The 20,733-nt window shown below is 43.2% G+C and overlaps 3 protein-coding genes across 4 annotated transcripts; 1 reads left to right on the top strand and 2 right to left on the bottom strand.

Annotated features, from left to right (window-relative positions):
• LOC8080422 lies at positions 2,607 to 5,148 on the bottom strand. 2 transcript variants are annotated; one of them, XM_002465104.2, is made up of 2 exons: positions 4,858 to 5,148; positions 2,607 to 3,888 (listed from the first exon to the last, which is right to left on the bottom strand). In XM_002465104.2, exon 2 carries the CDS (start codon positions 3,834 to 3,836, stop codon positions 2,907 to 2,909), a length of 930 nt encoding a protein of 309 aa, XP_002465149.1. In that variant the 5' UTR covers positions 3,837 to 3,888; positions 4,858 to 5,148; the 3' UTR covers positions 2,607 to 2,906. The 2 variants fall into 2 exon arrangements, with proteins under 2 accessions (XP_002465149.1, XP_021312319.1); XM_021456644.1 differs by lacking the exon at positions 4,858 to 5,148 and adding an exon at positions 4,136 to 4,511.
• LOC110432372 (uncharacterized PE-PGRS family protein PE_PGRS20-like) lies at positions 9,154 to 9,981 on the top strand. Its single transcript, XM_021452637.1, has one exon. It carries the CDS (start codon positions 9,154 to 9,156, stop codon positions 9,979 to 9,981), a length of 828 nt encoding a protein of 275 aa, XP_021308312.1.
• On the bottom strand, positions 16,006 to 19,668 carry LOC8080421 (MOB kinase activator-like 1A). The gene is made up of 7 exons (XM_002465103.2): positions 19,643 to 19,668; positions 19,478 to 19,529; positions 17,158 to 17,266; positions 16,903 to 16,996; positions 16,689 to 16,822; positions 16,404 to 16,567; positions 16,006 to 16,080 (listed from the first exon to the last, which is right to left on the bottom strand). Exons 1-7 carry the CDS (start codon positions 19,666 to 19,668, stop codon positions 16,006 to 16,008), a joined length of 654 nt encoding a protein of 217 aa, XP_002465148.2.

The raw sequence follows: 20,733 nt of genomic DNA, 5'->3' as shown, positions 1-20,733 counted from the left end.
CGTTCAGTGAAAAAGTCTGTAAGGTAGACAGCTAACAGATGGAGTTTAATATTTTCTTTTGACATATATATGTTTCTTGGAACAATTCAGCATGAGCAATGAGTGACACCATCTTGTGGCAAGTAGCTGTCCTTCTAAAGCACTGCGCGTATACTATTATTGACTGAAACACAATAGTGTTAATTGTGTTTCGGTCAATAATACATTGTATACATTGCCTTCTGAAATTAGATATGTTTTTCTCCCTTCTCTCAGTGCTCGCACACCAACTTGCAGAGACCAGCAATGCCGGTTGTTTTCTCGATCAGAAACATCGGTTGACATCACAAGGTTAGGATTAGCTGAGGTAGGCTGCCCTGCCCTGCCCATGAAATCGACAGAAACCATAAGCAATGAGTGCTGATGACAGACCAGTGAAGAAGGTCAGACTAACCTTTGGATGGGTGAAAGCAAAGTTAATCTCTTCTAAAAGCTGAGTGACAGAGTGAGCAATCAATGATTCGCTGAAGGCCTATTGACCACGGAGTAGTGAACAGAAAAGCATATGAGGTAAGCAAGGTAAGCTTGCCTGAATCTATCATGCATGTTTCTTGAACCATCCTTGTGATGTTGCCACGTGAGTCAGCACTGATGCACCATCATCATAAGCATAAATAGCATCCAGAGATGTCGTTGTCGGAGAGGCATCTTCCCCCATTCATTATCCTAAGCAAGTTGAAAAGCTCTTTTTTTTCGAAAATTGTTGACAGGATTTCTGCCAGGCAAATATATTAATAGAGGAGACAAATTGAAGAGCTATGAATAGCTTAATCAAGTTTGCATGACTGCATAAGCAATCAGGCCGCCTGGCCAGTGAAATGGAAACACGAAGCAAGCTGCCCCTTGCCTCTCTTAGCTTCTTGTGATTTTACAGATCCGAGCTCCTCTTCTTTTGTTAATTTATTGACTTCTTTGCCCAGCTCCTTGTGATAGCATAAAATTACTCGGTATACTTTGGCAGGTTGCGGTGGCAACTTTTGCAACATTCTACATCTATAGATGCACTGTGGATAACTGGATATGCATCGCTTCAGAAATTTTGGAACTTCTAGGTATATGTTTGTACGGGGTTTTCATGTTTATTTAGGAAAACAGGACGGGTAAAAACACCCCTACTGGACTTTTAAAAAGAGTAAAAACGGAAGTACAAAAAGAACGAAGTTAAGAAACAAAAGGAAGAGAGACAGAAAATCAGAAAGATTACAACCGAGCTTCTAACCTTAGACTATTAAGGGGGAAGTATTTCTGCTTTGCCAGATGCATGGAGAACCATGGCAAACTCCTTCCTAAAGACGCACTTGGCTTGCTCCACCGTGGGCACAATTCTTTGGAAGATGGCATCATTACGAACTAGCCAAATACTCCAGCAGAGAAGTTAATAATCTCCATGAAGAAAGGAACTCTCAGCTGGTGTTTAAAGGTTGTGAGCACATGTATGACTGAATGAAGAATTGAATATTACTGTCAAAGTGGATATTAACAAAGTTCCAGCAGGCAAGAGCAAAAGGACATTGAAGAAAGAGCTGGTCCAGAGACTCTCCATGATCATTAGAGCAAAGAACGCAAGCGTAAGACTACAACTCCATATTCCCCCTTTTCAACAAATTTCTTGTGCTAATACAATCCTTTAGAAAAATCCAGAAGAAAACCCTATGCTTCGGTTGACAAGAGCATTTCCACAGCCATGAGAAAATACCATAGCAAAAGGTTAGTGAAGGTCTGAAGCTGCCTTATGAATGCACTAGTTTTCCCTTTTTACCGCAACTTTAGCTAACAGATGACCGTGGACTGCCTTCATCTGGTTCATTTGCGACGTAGTACGAGGCTGGATAAGGAATGTAATGCTAGACCTGGTAAATTTCAATGAAAGGCTTACTGATAGATTTCTGCTGATCTTGCACGGGAAACAGGCTATAACAGGCGAAAGATGCACCAGAAAGCCGAGAGAGGCCCATGGGCCAACATTATTTTCCAAGGAAAGTATGAAGAGCAAAAGCTCCAAAACGGTTGCATTGACTGTTACAGGCCCAGGCAGCTCATGTCACTAGTCATGCTACTGACGTAATGGCCCATATAGATCATTACTCGCTCTGTCTCTCAAAGCTTTAACTTTTAGAGTTGTCCTAAGTCAAACTTTTAAAATTTTGATCAAATTTCTAGAAAAAAACGCTAATATTTATATTAACAAATTAATACCATTAGATTTATCATAAAATATATTTTCATAAAATACTCATTTTATGTCATATTGATGTTTTTTCTATAAAGTTAGTCAAAGTTAAAAAAAAAGTTTAACTAACACGGATTCAAATTTGACTAACACGGATTTTAGGAGTTTAAGTTTTTAGAGACCGAGGGAGTATATCTAAAGTTATTGTTAACCAGTAATGCTTGTCTTGTAAATAAAATTTGAATCTCGTGTTTTTCCCAAGCATAGGGTGGTAATCTAGTCTTTTTTTTTTGAAATCGGTAATCTAGTCTTTGAATTGATTACTATAAGAATGTTATGTGCTTTTGTGTTAAACTTTGTAGTCTGTGTACACTGATATGCAGAGGTTGCAGCTGTATCAACTCAATGTAACTGTCTTGAATTTTAAAATCTTCCCTTATCAGAAAAAAAAAAAGAAAAACCCTCTGAAACACACATCTAGAATAGCAGCAAAAAGTGGCGGCACAGAAAGGCCATGCAAGAATGTACACACTATTATTATACAGACACACACAGCAGCAACAGAAGTTGACAGCTGAAGCAATACCAAAAGGAACCCTCTATCACCATGACATAGCCTGACTGCTTATTGCTCTTCTTATCTAGCAGTACTGCAGTAGTTCTACACCTTCAAAATGTACATATACAGGTCGGTAATCTACATCTCGTTGCAGGACAAGTGCTGAAAGGCGTCCTTGATCGCTGCTATGGCCGCCAGGTACTTGCTCCTGCGCTCCAGGTACATCCCCTCCCGCACCAGCCGCTGCCCGGTGTCGTCCATCTGCAGCAGCGTCTGCTGCTCCAGGCGATCATCGATGAACAAGCGTGCGACGAGGAACGAGAGCGAGGCAGCGGTATGCAGCCTGTGGAGCTGATCGCCCTGACGATACGGCAACGGTTTCCTGTTCAGCTTCTCCGAGAGCATGGCCACATTCTTGACTTGCTGTTCCACCTGCTGCATCAGGCTACCCAAGTCACCCTGTGGCAGTGGCACAGAGTGGTGGCGGTCACTCAGCAGCACCTGGATCCTTGCAACAACGTAGGGCTTCGTCCTGACGATGTCGATGACCCGGAAGCGGTCTTTGCCGACGCAGGTGAGGAAGAAGCGGTCGTCGGTGAGCCTCTCGCACTCGACGACGTGGACGACGCACCCCACGTCCGCCATCCTCCCGGTCCCGGTCTTGCCCGCCGAGCAGAGGACCCCGAACCTGAGGCCCTGCTGGAGCAGGGTGTGCATCATGATGCGGTGCCTGAACTCGAACGCCTGCAGCTGGAGCGTGGCGCCCGGGAAGACGACCGATGGGTACGCGACGATGGGGATCTCGGTGGTCTGGTCTTTCGGAGTGTCAACAATCTCGTCGTCCATGCAGTCGTGCAGATTGGCCCTGCATTTCACCTTCAGCAACGGTGTACTCCTCTTACAGAGCTGCTGCTGCTGCTGCTTCGTGGCAGTGGCAACTCTTGTTTGTTGTTGTGGGCCGGGTCCTGGAGGAAGCTTTGGCTGGTGAGGAGGCGAGGACGATGGACTGAAGCTGTGGCTGTTTGGCCTTGCCAGTTTGGATGGAAGGTGCAGGGTCCTGAGGGCCATGTCTATGTGCTTTCCTCCTTCACTCGGAGAGTAGGAGTAGCCTAATCAACCTCTGCACAAAACAAAAAGGAGTTGCTATATGTCAGGTGACGGATTTCTCAGGCAACAATCTTACACAATCAAGTAGTACAATTAAAAGGAAAATTCACTTTTTTTTTCTATAACCAAATAATGAGAAAATTGCTTGTTGCCTGAACAAAAAAAAGAAGTACCAGACAACTGAAAGTGCAAAAACAAAAGAAGAGAGATATACATAGTAGTATATATTCAGTAAAAAGAATTAGCAACAAAAGGAATACCCTTTGCATACAGATTGGGGAACAAAAATCTATGTCTGATGAAAGGGAAGCCATGAAACATGTATCTGTGGTTGCAGCAGGTTTGTTTGAGTTGCAGATATGGAAGATTTTAGAGTTGTTGGGAAGCGTGTACCTATGTGTGTACTGATTGCGGCAAAGAAGGAAGAGAAAAGAAGGAAAAAAAAAAGGAAAAGTGGCGGTTGTGCTTATCATCCTATGTATAAATAAATAAATAGATGAAAACTGGTGCTAGTCCTCCTAAAAAGTGAAGCAGGCTGAGCATTTGAGTTAGGTGTGGTTGGATTGGATAAGGAGTCGTCCTCGAATGATGTAGACAGGGGCAGTGCCGCTGCCGTGCCGGTGCCGAGTGTGTGTTTGTACTAACGATCGAGTAGAAGCTCCGAGACTGCACTGCACATGGCAGGTTAAGAGGAAATCGAAGGGCCGGGCGATTCATGGACATGGCATGAATCGAGGGTTGTATGCAGTGCATAATCGGAAACCACCAAAACCCCGCTGTTTCTTCTTCTTCTTGTTCCTGCAGCAAAGTAAAACCGCGCTATGCTATGCCGGAGGAGTCGCGACAGGAACAGAACAAGATGCTGGGGCGCGGATCTTGAGACACAAGTGGTTTAGTTGTAGAGCACAAAGGATTGCCGGGGACACGGCGGAAGCACGCCGGACACAGGAGGAAGGAAACGGGTGGTGTAGGGGATTGTTACCTTGGTTGGTCTGGTCGTCGGACGGACGGCGACGAGCCAGGGTCGAGAGGTCCTTTGCCGGGGGGTTGCAGTTGCAGAAAGAGAGCCGGGAGGGTTCCAGACGGCGAAGGGGGCAAGAGTGGTGAGTGAGAGGAGTCAAGGTGGGGTGGGGCGGAGGAAGAGGAAGGTAGGCGAGGCGAGTGGATAAGAGCAGAGCAGAGCAGAGCAGAGCAGAGGACGATCCGCCGATTCCTCCGATGACAATAATTCATAGTATACTCTTAGACTAGTAAAAGTATACGATAGATAAAGGCTCGCACTTATACATCCCAAACGCTAGTAAAATTCTCCAATTGCAAGCAAGGGACCAGGACCCAGCGGATGGGCAGATGAATCTGATGGGTTAACGGCTTGTCGCTTTCAGGCAGTGCAAAACGTCGGCGTAAACAAAAGAAAAACAGGGTGCCGTGGTGGCACCTATCTGTTGGCGCCGGCTGCCGTGGTGGGCACTTGCCGGGAGTCTCTCTGTCTCTGCTCGATTCCTAACACAAGCAAGTGGTTCGCCCTGGCTCGTCGTCGGGTCCCTTGTTGCTTCACATGATCGGTCAACTCGATTCCATTTTCCAAGACAGCGATCGCCCCTATCTCAGACACCAAAAAAAAAACATCTCCATCGCTCACCGCTTTTTATTATTATTAAAAGCGACTGCAAAAATAAATACTAGTACTTGCTAGTGCTCTCGAGGTCCCGGACCACTACGCTGCTCCAAATATCTACGCTAAATATCTTCACAAGAAAGCGCAGGGAGGGGGAGCGCTTTTGCCTACTTTGCGTTGGTGTTCCTTTTTTTTTTTTTTGAAGAATTTGGTGTTCCTTTAATAATTGAGAAATTATATGGCTTCTCAGTCTCTAAACAGAGAAATCAGACCAAATTGTTACAAATTAACCACAGCCGATCGAACCACAGTTACATAAAAAATCCGCCTAATAACTTAAATCTTGAAATAAATGGTCATCCAAAGGACGCAAACATAACCATAACCATATTAATTCTCTACATGTCTCCAACATCAACTCCTTTTTTTCTCATGTCACTGTAAGTGGATCGAGAAATGAAGCCAGTGTGCTTCCCTCAATAGGACCTGTAAAAGAGTTTTTTTATGGATATTTATCAAACACAAATCCATTCCTTGTTAGTCATATAGACCAATGGTTTAGCGACCAAGACAACGCTAGGCCAACAAAATGTCCACAACCTCTTAAAGGACCAAAAACAAAGCCAAAAGAAGATAAGACCAGCAAAACGAAAGGTCCTAACGGTCAAAGGGACCAAGAAGATCCCATTGTTCTAAGAAAACCCTCTATCCCAAAACCGAGGGCAATTTTGTCGCCTTCTTAAAACAAAACAACAATATTTTTCATTGGAAAGCAGACGACCTTCGTGGCATCGATAGGTTTGGTTGAGCACTGGCTTGATGTCGACCCAACTTACCGCCTTCCCCTGATCAAGCAAAAAACTCCTCAAAATGTCATAAGAAAGAGCGCAGGTGGTGAAGGCAGAAGGCTAGCGGCTGCTAGATGCGGGGGGTCATTCGCTCGGTGTAGTACTCTCATGGCTCTCCAACGTGGTCCTCATCAAAAAGAAAAACAGAAAGTGCCAAATGTGCGTGGAGATCACCTGCCTAAACAAGGTATGCTTGAGGGACAACTTCCTACTACCTAGAATCGACAACTTCGTGGATGCAGCCGTGGGTTGCGAAATGCTTTGTCTCCTCGATTGTTTATTCGGAGACCATCAAATCTGGATGAAACAAGAATACGAGGAAAAGACAAGTTTCACAACTATTGATGGTCACTAATACCTCGTTCCATACCAACAACTTATGTTTAATTGGTAATATAAATGACATAAACCATAGTCACACTTCTAAGAATTTCCACAAGTTTTGATGTCTATGTGAGTGTAGGAACAAGGTGCCAATAGACATGGTAAAAAAACTTCATCAAATGCCCATTTTGACTACACTACACCAAAGAGCTCCCCAACACACATGAAATCGAGCTTCGGTTCACCCAATTTAGAGTGGACGATAAAGTTACTCCTTTTGAAAAATTACAACATGGGCTGGGCTGGAAAGTGGACATAGAGAGAGGTTGGGTGACCCTAATTAGGGTTGGGCAACCTAGACCTATGTCTAGCGACCATCAAAATTGGTCCAAAGCCTCTCCACACAACAAGAAGCCCAAGAGAAGCATTGGTCACACTAGAGGCCCAAGGAAAGGGGAACCAATGATCAATACTAACACCATCTCAAGACCGACAACAAATGTGCCAAGGTGGCCTCAGGTGACCCTACATAGGTTTGCCGACCTAAGGGTCCCCCCACCAAACCGCCTTAGGCTCCTTCCACTCTCTTCATCATATGTATAGTAGTAGTATCCCTTTGGATGTCTCTCATCCAATTTTAGTATCTAGAAATAGGAAGAGAGGTGAGGAGAGAGCTAGGGAGGACCCGGGCCTATCGAGTCCTCCTTAACCTTGTACTTGGGTACGTGTAGTTGGTCTTCAAGCAACATCTAGAATATTACTATGGTATCTCTAGCTTTTCTATTTTATCAATTCAATATTTACTTTACTTACAGGTTCTCCGCTTGCACCGAGTGATCTAGTTTTAATGTTGAATTACAGTAGTAAGTGTTAGCATAGATGTAGTGTCTAGGCTAGTGTTTACCTAAGTTTACGTCCATTCCCACGGATACTTATGGTAGCCTTGAGATGATATCTATGCCAGGTATTTGTAATCCACCATGGATTGGTGTTCTCGTAGGGCTTTCGATGGCCTTAGTCCAACCACCGTTTTCTCAACCCCTCTCTCAAGGATCGAAGAGGAACTGTTGTTCCGAAGTAGAAAGTTAAGTGAGGCTGATCCTTGATTATCTAGTTATATAAGGAATCCCTCTCTCTACCCACCAAATACATTTCGTCTTTCCTGTCCTTAGACATTCTTGATTCTTTGCTAGTTCACTTCGCTTTCCCATGACAACCAATACTTTAGAGTACTCCTAGGTGAAAGTTACATCGGTATCCATACGCTCAGAGAAAGTTATACTTATTAATACAGTCTACAACTTTGTAGGTGAACGGTTTTTTATTTGAAATCATTTATAGTCTCAAATATATGTTCTAAGTTGATAGATTTTGAAATTCAAAATTTAGAATTCTTAAACGATCTCAAATGCTCACAAAGTTAATATCAAAATTGTAGTGGAGAGCTACATATTTGTTGCTGATAAGTTTTTTATTTGGAGTCATTTAGAGTCTTCAATATTGGTTTTAAATTTACATATTTTGATATTCAATTTTTTGAATTTTTCAAACAATCTCGGATGGAGAGACGTCCTATACAAAAGTTATAGTGCTAGGTAAGATTTAAAACTTTGTAGCTAAAAGTATTTTCATTTGAGTTCACTTAGTAGCCAAAATATTCAATATAAGATTAAGCAATGTTGATATAAAACAATGGCATATTATATATAGACACAAATATTTGTTTGGTGTAGTGGTAAAGAAGTGCTGATGCTAAGAGATAGGTTTTGTGTTTGATTACTAGAGATCAGAAACTTTTTGGGTTTTTCTAGAGACAATTAATGAAGACTTAAGGTGTCTACTAAATCTGTATTAAAACAATTTTAGGAAATAGACATTATAAGCCATGTTTTGTGGCTCAGTACTTCTCATTCTAATGTCAGCAGTCCCTTGGGACAAAGCTTGTCCGTACATTTTATATAGCTCTGTTTGGTATCTCTTTACTTTTTTTGACCAAACTGGAGGGGCAAAAGCCCCTATAGGAAATTTATTGAATTGAAAGCTGAAGTTCATATACAGTTCATATACAAAGGCAACAAGCTGAGCAGGAAGCAGGAACAAATCTAAGAAACAAAGAAAGAGTGAAAAAAGATCAAAAAGCAAAGGCAAATTACAATAGATTTTCTATCCATAGGTCAAAAGTTGCACTGTGTCTTGCCTTGACCCGTAGGGAGAGGATTCTGACTTCTTTGCTGAATAGCTCAAAAACTCTGTCTGTTAAACTAGTTGATATCTTCCGATAGCTGGTTGTTAGGATAGACTAGCTAATACTTGTAACTCAAGTAACTTGTAACACAAGATGTAATCTAGATTGTAGGCAGGTTGTTGTACATGCCACGGTAGGGGCTTTTCCTACCTATATAAACACGTAACCGGGCGCCCCAAAGGGTATCCCGTTCCTGCCAATTTCACATGGTATCTAGAGTCTATCTCCCAACGGAAATCTACCATGGCTTTCGCTGCCTCCTCCTCCGCGCTCTCAGCTGCTCTTTCCCTGACCACATTCTTGCCGCCGGTCTCAGAAAAACTGAACCGCACAAACCACCAATCTTGGAAAGCACAAGTACTAGCGGCGCTGAGGGGAGCCCAACTTGCTGATTGGCTCGAAACCAATACTGAGCCGCCGGCTCGGTACTTACCCAAGAAGAAGCCTGGAGATGAAGATGAGGTGCCGGTGGCCAACCCTGAATTTGGTGCCTGGGTGGCAAAGGAGCAGATCGTCCTCAGCTATCTCCTCACCAATCTCTCCAAGGAGATCCTTGGCCATGTCAACACAGAGACCACGGCCAAGGGCGCTTGGGCAGCGATTGAGGCGCTTTTCGCGTCGCAATCTCGCGCCAAGATCATCAGCACGCGCATGGCGCTTACATCTGCTACTAAAGGTACATCTAATATTAGTGAGTACTTTACAAAGATCAAAAGTTTAGCAGATGAGATGGCGGCGGCTAGCCGCAAGCTTCAAGATGAGGAATTTGTGTCCTACGTGCTGACGGGGTTGGATCAAGATTTTGATTCAATCGTGTCGGCGGTGGCTGCACGAGTTGAGCCCATCACCGTCAACGAGCTACACACCCAGCTGATAGCTCATGAACAGCGCTTGGAGATGCGCAATGGAGGCAATCAGTCCTCCGCTAACCTCGCCACCAAAGGCAAGAGTGGTGGAGGTAACTCCTACAGAGGAGGACGTGGCGGCAGCGGCCGCAACGGTGGTCGTGGAAATCGCGGAGGTTTCACTCGTGGCGGCGGCAACAATGGTGCTAACCGCGGCTCGTTCTAGCCAGGGATCTTCTGCCAGATATGTGGCAAGGAGGGTCATCCGGCACATCGCTGCTTCAAGCGATTCGACTCCAACTACAATGGACCTCCGCAGAAGTCTGCGTCGGCTGCAACGACCTCGTCATACGGAGTCGACACAAATTGGTACATGGACACGGGCGCTACCGATCATATCACGGGTGATCTTGAGCGCCTGAGCTTCCGTGATAAATATCATGGTGGAGAACAGGTGCATGCTGCAAATGGTTCAGGTATGGAGATCACACACATTGGACACAACACATTATGCACCCCTGTTACTCATCTTAGATTGAATAACATCCTTCACGTTCCAAAAAGTAGAAAGAATTTACTTTCTGTTCATCGTTTCACCAATGATAATAACGTGTTTGTTGAATTTCATCCACGTTATTTCGCGGTAAAGGAGGAGGAGACGAGGAAAATGCTCCTCAGAGGCAGGTGTGAAGGAGGCCTCTACCCACTGCGATCATCTTCGAATAAATCCCCGCCAAATAAACAAGTCCTCGGTGCTGTCAGGCCGACGACCTCGCTGTGGCACAATAGGCTAGGGCACGCTTCATCTCAAGTAGTAGATAGTGTTCTTAGTCGCCACAAGCTTTCTTTTGTCAAAGACATGAATAAAAGTCATGTGTGTAACGCATGTCAGCAAGGCAAAGCTCATCAATTGCCTTATCCTCGGTCTACAAGCATTTCAGCTAGGCCGTTTGATTTAATCTTTTCCGATGTATGGGGGCCGGCTCCAACTTCTGTTGGACGGCAGAATTATTATGTGAGTTTCATAGATGATCACAGTAAGTTTGTCTGGCTTTACCTCTTGCGAAATAAATCTGAGGTCTTCCAAGTTTTTCATGATTTTCAGAGTATGGTTGAAAGACAACACAATCGCAAAATCCTATCAGTACAAACTGATTGGGGTGGGGAATATCAATCCCTTAATTCCTTCTTTCAGCGTGTTGGAATCACACACCGTGTATCCTGTCCTCACGCACACCAGCAGAACGGAGCTGCTGAGCGCAAGCACAGGCATATCGTAGAGGTCGGACTCATGCTCCTTTCCCAAGCTAGCATGCCGCTCAAATTTTGGGGAGAAGCCTTCATTCATGTTGTTTATCTCATCAACCGACTCCCTTCCAGAATCATCAATAATCAAACACCATTCTTTCGTCTTCTTGGCAAAGATCCTGAATATACTGACCTCCGTGTTTTCGGTTGTGCATGTTGGCCAAATCTTAGACCCTTCAATACAAGAAAACTTGAGTTTCGCTCTAAGCAATGTGTCTTCCTCGGGTTCAGTCACATGCATAAAGGTTTTAAGTGCCTTGATCCAAAGGAAGGACGTGTTTACATATCAAGAGATGTTGTTTTTGATGAGTCTGTTTTTCCTTTCTCATCACTTCATCCAAATGCAGGAGCACAACTTCGAGCTGAACTCCTTCTTCTTCCCATGCATTTACATGATCATAGGGGTGCTAATGACTGTGGCCATAATATGTGTCCTCCTGAACCTACTGACCTGTCTACAAGTTGTGCAGGACATGAAGGAGTACCAGAAAAAAATTCGCTGCAAAATGATATTGCTTTCAGGTCCACATCCGGTTTTGGCGCTCATACTCACGAGTGTCGGACCAGCGGGAACAGCGGGCGATCCGAGGTGGATTCACCTGGAGTCGGTGCAGCACCTGGTCCCAGATCGTCTTCGGGATCGGTGCCTGTAGGGGCTTCAGGCGGGCGCAGCGACTCTGAGTGCCGGGGCGAGGAGCGGATTCGCTCTTCTGGATCTTCAGTGGCTGCGCCGACTCTCCCTCCTTCGTCAGAGCAGCGTGTGCTCACCGCATCCGATCCAGGGGAAGACACAGCGGCTGCAACCGAGGCAGATCCACAAGGATCGACTGCGGCAGCTCCCAGATCCGGTACGACGTCCTCCAGTGCGGCCTCTCCCGAGTTCTCTACAGAGCCCGAGAACCCAAGACCGGCTAGACCGGCTACACGTTTACAGAGCGGGATCATCAAACCCAAAATCTACACTGATGGTACAGTAAGGTAGGGAATGCTTGCTAATACTACAGACACAGAACCCACAACAGTTGAAAACACTAAGTGATCCAAAATGGTTTGAAGCTATGAATGTTGAACATGATGCTTTGCTGCGCAATCAGACCTGGAAGCTTGTACCTCGGCCTAGGGGGAAGAACATCATTGGATGCAAATGGGTGTACAAAGTTAAACGCAGAGCTGATGGCTCGGTTGATCGATACAAAGCTCGACTGGTGGCCAAAGGGTTCAAGCAAAGGTATGGAATAGATTATGAAGATACCTTTAGTCCTGTTGTAAAGGCAGCAACAATACGTCTTATTCTTTCAATAGCTGTTTCAAATGGTTGGTTGTTGCGTCAGCTAGATGTACAAAATGCCTTCTTACATGGTGTGTTAGATGAAGAGGTTTACATGGATCAACCTCCAGGTTATGTTAGCAAGTCGCATCCAGGCTATGTTTGCAAATTGGAAAAGGCACTATATGGACTTAAACAAGCTCCCAGAGCTTGGTATGCAAGGCTATGTTCTAAGCTCATTTCTTTGGGGTTTAAGTCGTCAAAGGCAGATACTTCCTTGTTTTATTATAATAAGGGTGGCCACACTATATTTGTCTTGGTTTATGTGGATGACATCATTGTGGCTAGTTCTTCTCTGGAAGCAACCAAGGTATTGCTCTCGGATCTTCAGAAAGATTTCGCATTGAAAGATTTGGGTGATCTTCATTATTTTCTTGGAATTGAAGTCAAGAGAGACTCCAATGGGTTGGTGCTGTCCCAGGGAAAGTATGCAAATGATATCTTGGTTCGGTCAGGAATGAGCAAAAGCAAGCCAGTTCATACTCCTCTTCCAAGTACGCAAAAGATCAGCATAACTGATAGTGATAAACTTGGTGAAGAAGACTGTACACGGTATAGGAGTTTGGTTGGTGCCTTGCAGTATCTTACCCTGACCAGACCCGACATTAGTTTTGCAGTGTACAAGGTATGTCAATTCTTGCATGCGCCTACAACAACACATCTTAGTGCTGTTAAACATATTTTGAGATATATACAAGGGACAAGTAAGTTTGGTCTACGAATTCGGAAGTCAAAATGCAGGATTGTCAGCGCATTCTCAGATGCAGATTGGGCAGGTGATGTTGATGATCGACGCTCTACAGGAGATTTTGCTGTCTTTCTTGGTGAGAATCTAATCTCCTGGACGGCACGAAAACAAGCCACTGTTTCTCGTTCGTCAACAGAGGCCGAGTATAAGGCGCTGGCCAATGCGACAGCAGAAGTGATGTGGGTGCAAAAATTGTTGGCTGAACTTTGTGTCCCTCATGCAAGAGTAGCTCGGTTGTGGTATGATAATCTTGGAGCAAAGTATTTATCAGCTAATCCAGTCTTCCATTCCCGAACGAAGCATATTGAAATTGATTTTCACTTTGTGAGAGAAAGGGTAGCGCAGAAGTTATTGGATATTCGGTTTATTTCTTCAGAAGATCAGCTAGCTGATGGGTTTACCAAATCCTTGCCGGTGACCAAGTTTCGTAAGTTTAGATGCAATCTCAACCTTATTAGTGGCTGAGATTGAGGGAGGATGTTAAACTAGTTGATATCTTCCGATAGCTGGTTGTTAGGATAGACTAGCTAATACTTGTAACACAAGATGTAATCTAGATTGTAGGCAGGTTGTTGTACATGCCACGGTAGGGGCTTTTCCTACCTATATAAACACGTAACCGGGCGCCCCAAAGGGTATCCCGTTCCTGCCAATTTCACACTGTCAACTTGTGGCTGAATTCCTTGAAAGATTGCATCATTTCGAATGTTCCATATAACCCAACACATTAGAATGGCAGTTATCATGAAGAAATTATGGTTGGCCTGCAATCTAATATGCTGGATTGCTTGCAAGATGACTGTCTAATATTGCATATCAATGCCGATCCTTCCCCAACAAAGCACCGAGAAGGGGCAGCTTAGGAAAAGATGCTCCATTGTCTCCTCTATTGAGCCCTAACAGAGGACACAATCAGTGGATGGTAATTGCATTCTCTTCCTGCTCAAAATATTTCTAGTTCTCAGCCTATCTTTTAATAAGAGCCAGAAGAATACTTTGTGCTTCGGTTGGCAGCAGGTTCTCCATAACCATTTGAAGACCAGGGCACTTGACTAATATCACTTGAATTATGCTTGTATGCTTTTGAAGCAGAAAAGTTTCCCCAAATGGTTGACCAGATATCAGGCTAATCACTGATTTGTATCCCTTGCCTAATGTTGTCAAGATCCTGTAGCTGAGAAAATGCTTCAATTGACAGTGGTAGATTGAACAATTCAAGAGGTTGTTGCTGATTTACCCATTCTTGAATAGTGATGTGGTCCTTTTTAGCAAAGGAGAACAGTTTAGGGAATTGCCTTCTGAGAGGATTGTTAATCCAGTTATCGGACCATAGGAGGCAAGTGTCCCCTCTTTGAATTTTCACAATTGCTATCTCTTTATAACTTTGGAGAAGCTTTAGGATGTCTCTCCACCAGAATGGTCCTTTTCTAGTGTGATTTGGTAATCTATTGTTGCAATAGTGCTTTTCCCAGATTAGGTTGACCCATGGAATATCTTGTCTGTTAAAAAATTGCCTAGATATTTTAGAAGTAGAGCCTCATTATGCCTGTTGAGATCAATGACTCCCTTCTTCTTTGGTGGCACACACCATTCCCCAGGCTGCCTTTGGTGGTTTTTTGGAATTAATGTCTGCTCCTCTCTAAAGACAGTGTTTCCTGAATTTATCAATTTGCTTAATCACCCCTTTGGGCAGAGTTAAAGCACACATATGAAATGTTGGTAGAGCAGACAACACAACATTTGTGATTTTCAATCTTCCTGCTTGTGAAAGGAGGGAGGATGTGGCAACCAGTCGCCTCTCACATTTCCACTTTTGGTCTGGTGATTTCGAGAGGCAGTCCCAACTAGGTGAATGGAAACTTCCCAATTTCACAGCCAAAGGTATTAGCTAAGTGAGTCACCTTCTATTCCTCAATGTTGATTGGGACAAGGAATGATTTGTTGAAGTTAACTTGGAGGCCAGTTGAGTTGTGGAAGGACAAGAGAATGGACTTGAGGAAGAACAGCTGCCTAGCATCACCTTCCATTATGATCAAAGGTGTCATCAGCATTCTGAATTATTGGAAGTCATTGATGCAGTTCAAGGGGATAGGCAGATTAATGAGACTCATGTCCTTGGCATTATTCGAGATGGATTGCAGCAAATCAGCAGCCAGTACAAATAGTAAGGTGACAGGGGATCACCCTGTCTCACCCCTCTTCTGCAGATAATGTTCTTTCTAGGCACTCCATTCAGGAGCACTTTTGATGAACCAGAGTCCACTGATGGTTGATGTCAATAATATCACTGGTGAAACAATTTATTGCCTTTTTTTGTTTTGTTTTGCTTTGGATCATGCTGAAGATGTTTCAGAAAAGAATTAATAAAACTTCTCATAGTATATATGGGGGAGAGAGAGAGAGAGAGAAAGAGCGCGCGCATTGAGACAAACTTCAACTCCACTCGGGTCTTAAGGAGCTCAAGGTTTTTACACTTTATTATATAAAAATCTAAAAAATAATTTTAACTTTTCTTCTAAATAATAAATAGCTCTCTCTTTATAAAAAAAATCGAAGCTGACACTAGCATCATTCTGGGCCAAAATCATACACTACAATGAGCAGCGGTATGGCACTAAACCGAGAGGCACATCTTTGGATCAAACTCTTTAAAAACCGGATCAAGTAACAGAACAAGCAGAGATCAAACGACTGATACGGAAATCATCTGAGTTGCCAACGTCTGATACCAAATGTTTAAATGGAGGTGTTCCATCCAAAACCAAATGAACACTAAATTGGACAGCAGGAGAGGCCAGCCAAAACTGATAAAATAAGAGAAATTATCTCCACACTTGGCCGCCTAATCAAAGTCTGTCTCTGCCGGTTTAGTACTGAACTTTCAGGGGCTCGATCAGCTCCCTGAGAGGAGTCAGCTCTGTGCTCTCGATCAGGTTGAATTCCTGCAGGAAAAAATAGTAACATCATTAAACATACGTAAATGACACCATATATAAAGCAGGAATGTTGAAAGGATAATTTTCTTCAGAGGAAATAGGCAGACCACCAACAGCATAAAAATGCAAGAAGTCAAACAAATTGAGTTAAAAAAGGGTACTACTCTCCTCATTTATAACTGATTGGGAAGTGAATTCTTGTTTGAATAAAACTGAGTACTAAATCGTTTATAGTATGTTATCTGCTTGAAAGAAAAGTTGAGTGCTTCATATATTATTATCGAATGACTTGAAAATTTAATTTGACAACAATTGGATAAAAAAATTACCAGTGCGAAGAACACGAAGTGCTTGAAGCAGGTGTTGAGATGTGCCTCTTCCTTGAGCTTGACGATCATCTGAAAGTGGGAGTGGTATATGTGCGCATACACCCTGAAGAGGCGTTTGAAGATCGTCTTGACAACGTCAAGGAAGTTGGGAGGGAAAGGAGCTCCTGTTCAGCGTCAGCAACACAAATGGTAATTGGTCAGGCAAAAATAAGATCTCAAACCCAAGTAGTACAGTTTCCAGTGTGTTGCACTTTGCGACGACGGACAAATTAAGAGAGAAATTACCAAGCTGTTGAGGGAATATGTCTTCATCATCCAGCTGGATTTCTATCCAGTCCATCAGGTAGTCCACGTACTTGGGTGCAGACACCTTGATGGGCACCTTGACATTGACTCCATCGGCCCACCTGTACTCGTACCTGTGGAGATTTCATTGCATTTTCATCAGACAGTTTAAATTTGCAGTGTGACAGTATTTGTTTCATTTGTGATACTGTACTTTGGTCCAGCTGCCATGACTGGGCAGGTATGTGGAGTGCAGAACTCCACCAGGGTGCTGTACAGGACGTTTATGTGGTTGAAGAAGTCAACAGCTGCCATCAGAAAGCAATGCAAGTTCATTAGACACTCGAAGCAGAAACTGCAGTGCCTTCAATCCATCAAGTAGGCCAACGAACGTGACCATCAAGGGCTTTGAATTTGAGCATGGGAGATTTAAGAACTGAAATTGAGGATCACGAGGGATTTGATTTACTGTTGACAGCCAGCCACTCGTTGAGATCTTCCCCAGTGGGCAGGCGGACTGCCTCTCGCAGGTTGCCGCTGCCGAGAGTGGAGTCAATGAGCTTCCTCAACTGCGTACCCTGGAAACAATCACAAATTAACTTTCAGCATACAAGAATCGAGCATAAAGATCGAGATGGCATGCATGGTATATAATAGTAGTGAAAAAAACAACGTGATGCGAGATTAATGAATGTGGCTATATACTTATTTCATCCAAAATAATATCTCACGTGTCATCGTATTTCTAAATTTACTCGTGACTACTGTCGTGTTTTGTAGAAAATAAACAGTCTTTCAACATTGGTTGACGCCAGAAGCAATACAAATTTGGGAAGAAAATACACCAAATCATCGACTTTCCCCCTCTCTATTTTAAGGTTTTTAGATCTTTGAAGCTATTATAGTCTTTTCACATGTCATAAGTATGGCTATTAATTTCCATTTTAATAAGAGCTTAAAATCAAGAGAAGAGAGGGGGATATGGGCCTTGGGCCAAACATAGGATGGTCCATGGCCCACATATGTACCATCCTTTCGGGTAGTAGTAACGCAGGCTAGCGGGCATACTAGCTTGAACTACATATAAATATAATAAAGTGGGACTTCAAATCGTGTAACGTAGATTTTCAGTTTGCTAGTAGATCTTAGCATGCCAGCTTAAGCTAACATATAGACATGTTAAAACGCTTCGAATCCTATAACGTAGATTATATTCCTAGTCTACTAGGTATCAGCTCTGCCAATAGAAAACGCCTTTATTCTCCGTTTCTATTTTTTCTACGCGTACGTCTAGACATGTGCTTCAAATTTTTGTTAGACAAGACACGCCACAAGGACACTAACCGGTAGACTCCTTGTACTAACAGAGCTATATATGACAAAGATGGATGCACACATAGAGTTTAGATTACCCACGTTGTGCTCGATGCCAGAAACACTAATGCGCATGCAGTGAACACCGATGCTCAAAACTCTTGTTGCTGCACAACGCATCGTGACATCAATAACGTGCATGAGCATGTGTGCCATCTTCTTTCATCATCGACAAATTCATAGGTTGTGGGCAGTCTTATTAGAGCAGCACGCTACGGTGATGGTGATGCATGAGGGAAGCCCTTTGGATCCGCTCCTGATACAACTCTTAGTTGTAATGTAAAGTCTTGTTTTTCCTAAGCTCAGATCTGACAGCCTACAATTTGGATGTGGTCCCCAAGTATAATGCTACTATATTTGTTAGCTGGCTCCAATTTAATTAACCCCTGTAAACAGCTTTTCTGAGAGTTTTATTTGGCGTTGTAAGAACCGTAGCTAGCTAAATGCGTTTCAAGGAATCAATCTATGCATGACAGGACAAAAGTGAAAGAAAATTAAATTAAGGTGCACGGTTTCAGTTCCTGCTTAAAAAGATCATTTGGAAAGCAAAGGAACGGGCAATAATTTACGAGGTGAAATCACAGGCGATGCAGCTCTAACTGATTTCTCATGATTGCAGCGTTTATTGGTTTGTTTTTTGAGGAAACGTGTATTGGTTTATTTGTTACATAGCCATAACTTTAATTTATTATTGATAAAGCTTCTTCTATCGTAAAAAAAAAGTTAGAGCTACCACTATATGCAAAACATTATCATTTCAAGGGAAACAATGATCATCATGCAAACATCGCTCCATGGGTAAGAAAAGGTATTCCATCAATTGACCGTAGCTCAAAATTCTCATCTACTGATATCCTGTTATAACATGACCAGAACATATAGGGTGCAGCACGTATGTGCATCATTTTCTATTTTCTTTATTTTTTAAGAAAATTAAAGCGAGGGATTTGCACGTTATTAAAAGAGAGCGAGAATTAATAAAAGCAGAAAGCAAGAAAACCAAAAGGGAAAAATCTGGCCAAAGCACCCTACCTTTCTAACCCCTTAGCCTTTTTTTTATTTAGTTTGTGAAATAAAATTGGTTGCCGCACTATTACCTTAATCCAAAAATAATAGAGACCACCAGAGAAGATTTCGCCAGGGTATCACATTTAGAGGGTGCTGCACTTCAAATCCAGATCGGGCGGGGTTTTTAACGACCTCTGGAGTTCAACGCTCTAACGGCTACAACCACAAAAAGCTTGGCCTATCACCTCAACCCTATCCCTTGTAAACTAATAAAAGGATGGAGTAATCATGGAATAAACTCATGATGGACAACATCATCAAGAATGGAATAGTTCATCAAGCAATGCTAGTCATCAAGTCGCGTCGACATTGACATGATGAGAACCACGCCAATAGGCACAGCTTACCTTGTTCCTGGGTGACAAGCTCTTCTTTGCCCTGAATGTCCTCAGGTGGTTCCTGCAAAGCGCATATGCAATCCATCGCCGCCAGGGACGACAACAACCATCATCAGAACAACCGGTTGAAAGAGAGGAAGAATAAACTAACATCTGCTTGTGTTTGATGCGTACTTGCTGCTGCCGGAGAAGAAGCTCATCTTGTTCGTCTCCAAAACGAACGAACGAAGGACCTGATGATGAGCAGCAGTGCCACTGAGTAGCCGTCGACACTGCACACAGATCACTGTATGCTTATATATATAATAAATATATGTATGCCAACCCCTATCTATGGTCCGCTGTTGGCTGGGCCTTGCCTGGCAAGCTGCGTGTACGGTGTGTGTGCATTTCAGTTTCACTAGCATCACTCTTGCGTGCTGCGCTGCGTCGGGGCCAGCCAGCTTTTTTATCGCTCAGTATCAGTCGCCCGCTGAATGCATGCCCTAGCTAGATGGTTTCCAAGATCCTGCGCTACCTGTGAATTGCATCCCTCATGAGTCATGAGCAACAGCTATCCCTTCTCGTCTACTCAACAAACTAATGTTAAACCTGATCGATAACTAATTGTGATATGTTAGCACTATCATCTCTCTGTCCTCATAAGGATCTTAATAATAAGGTTCTAACTGTGATGTTATTATTTATATTTACGGAGTTATGGGAAGTGGTGCCAACATGGCATTTGTAAGACGTCGGAAATAGGCGTGAGATTATGCTCCTCAATAAAAACGTGGTAGTGAAGGCTTATCCGAAGGGTGTGTTTGATTTTCTAGGCAAAATATTCTAGCTCGCTACCACTGAGCAAGACCCTTCGTGGCTAGATGCGAAGCATGTATGAGATGGATTTTGGCTGCTTATATTAATGTAACACAGCTAAGCTAAGCTAAGCTGTATAGTAACGGTGTTTAGTTGCTCAGTTGCACGTGAACATTTGAAATTCAGGTGCAAGTGGAGTTTGTTTTGGTATGCTAACCTCGTACTAGCGCTTGTAACGTTACCACATAAGGATGCAATAATAGAGCTGAATTGAGTACAAGGCATAAGTGGTAGATTTTTATAACAACTTAATAATTAAAATGATAATGATAATAGCCTAGACTAAGATTATGGCATCCTTAACCGAAAATATACGATCCTTAGGCTTCAATGGTGGTGCAACAAGCTTCACATCTTTTTTTTTATCCATAAAAGGTAGCAAAAGCTTCATCCTTGAACTTGTATTC

This window comes from Sorghum bicolor, chromosome 1, assembly GCF_000003195.3.
Source record: "Sorghum bicolor cultivar BTx623 chromosome 1, Sorghum_bicolor_NCBIv3, whole genome shotgun sequence".
In the NCBI taxonomy this organism is placed as follows: domain Eukaryota; kingdom Viridiplantae; phylum Streptophyta; class Magnoliopsida; order Poales; family Poaceae; genus Sorghum; species Sorghum bicolor.
The sequence above is the reverse complement of the archived record's forward strand: the minus strand, read 5'-3'. Positions and strand labels throughout refer to the sequence as shown.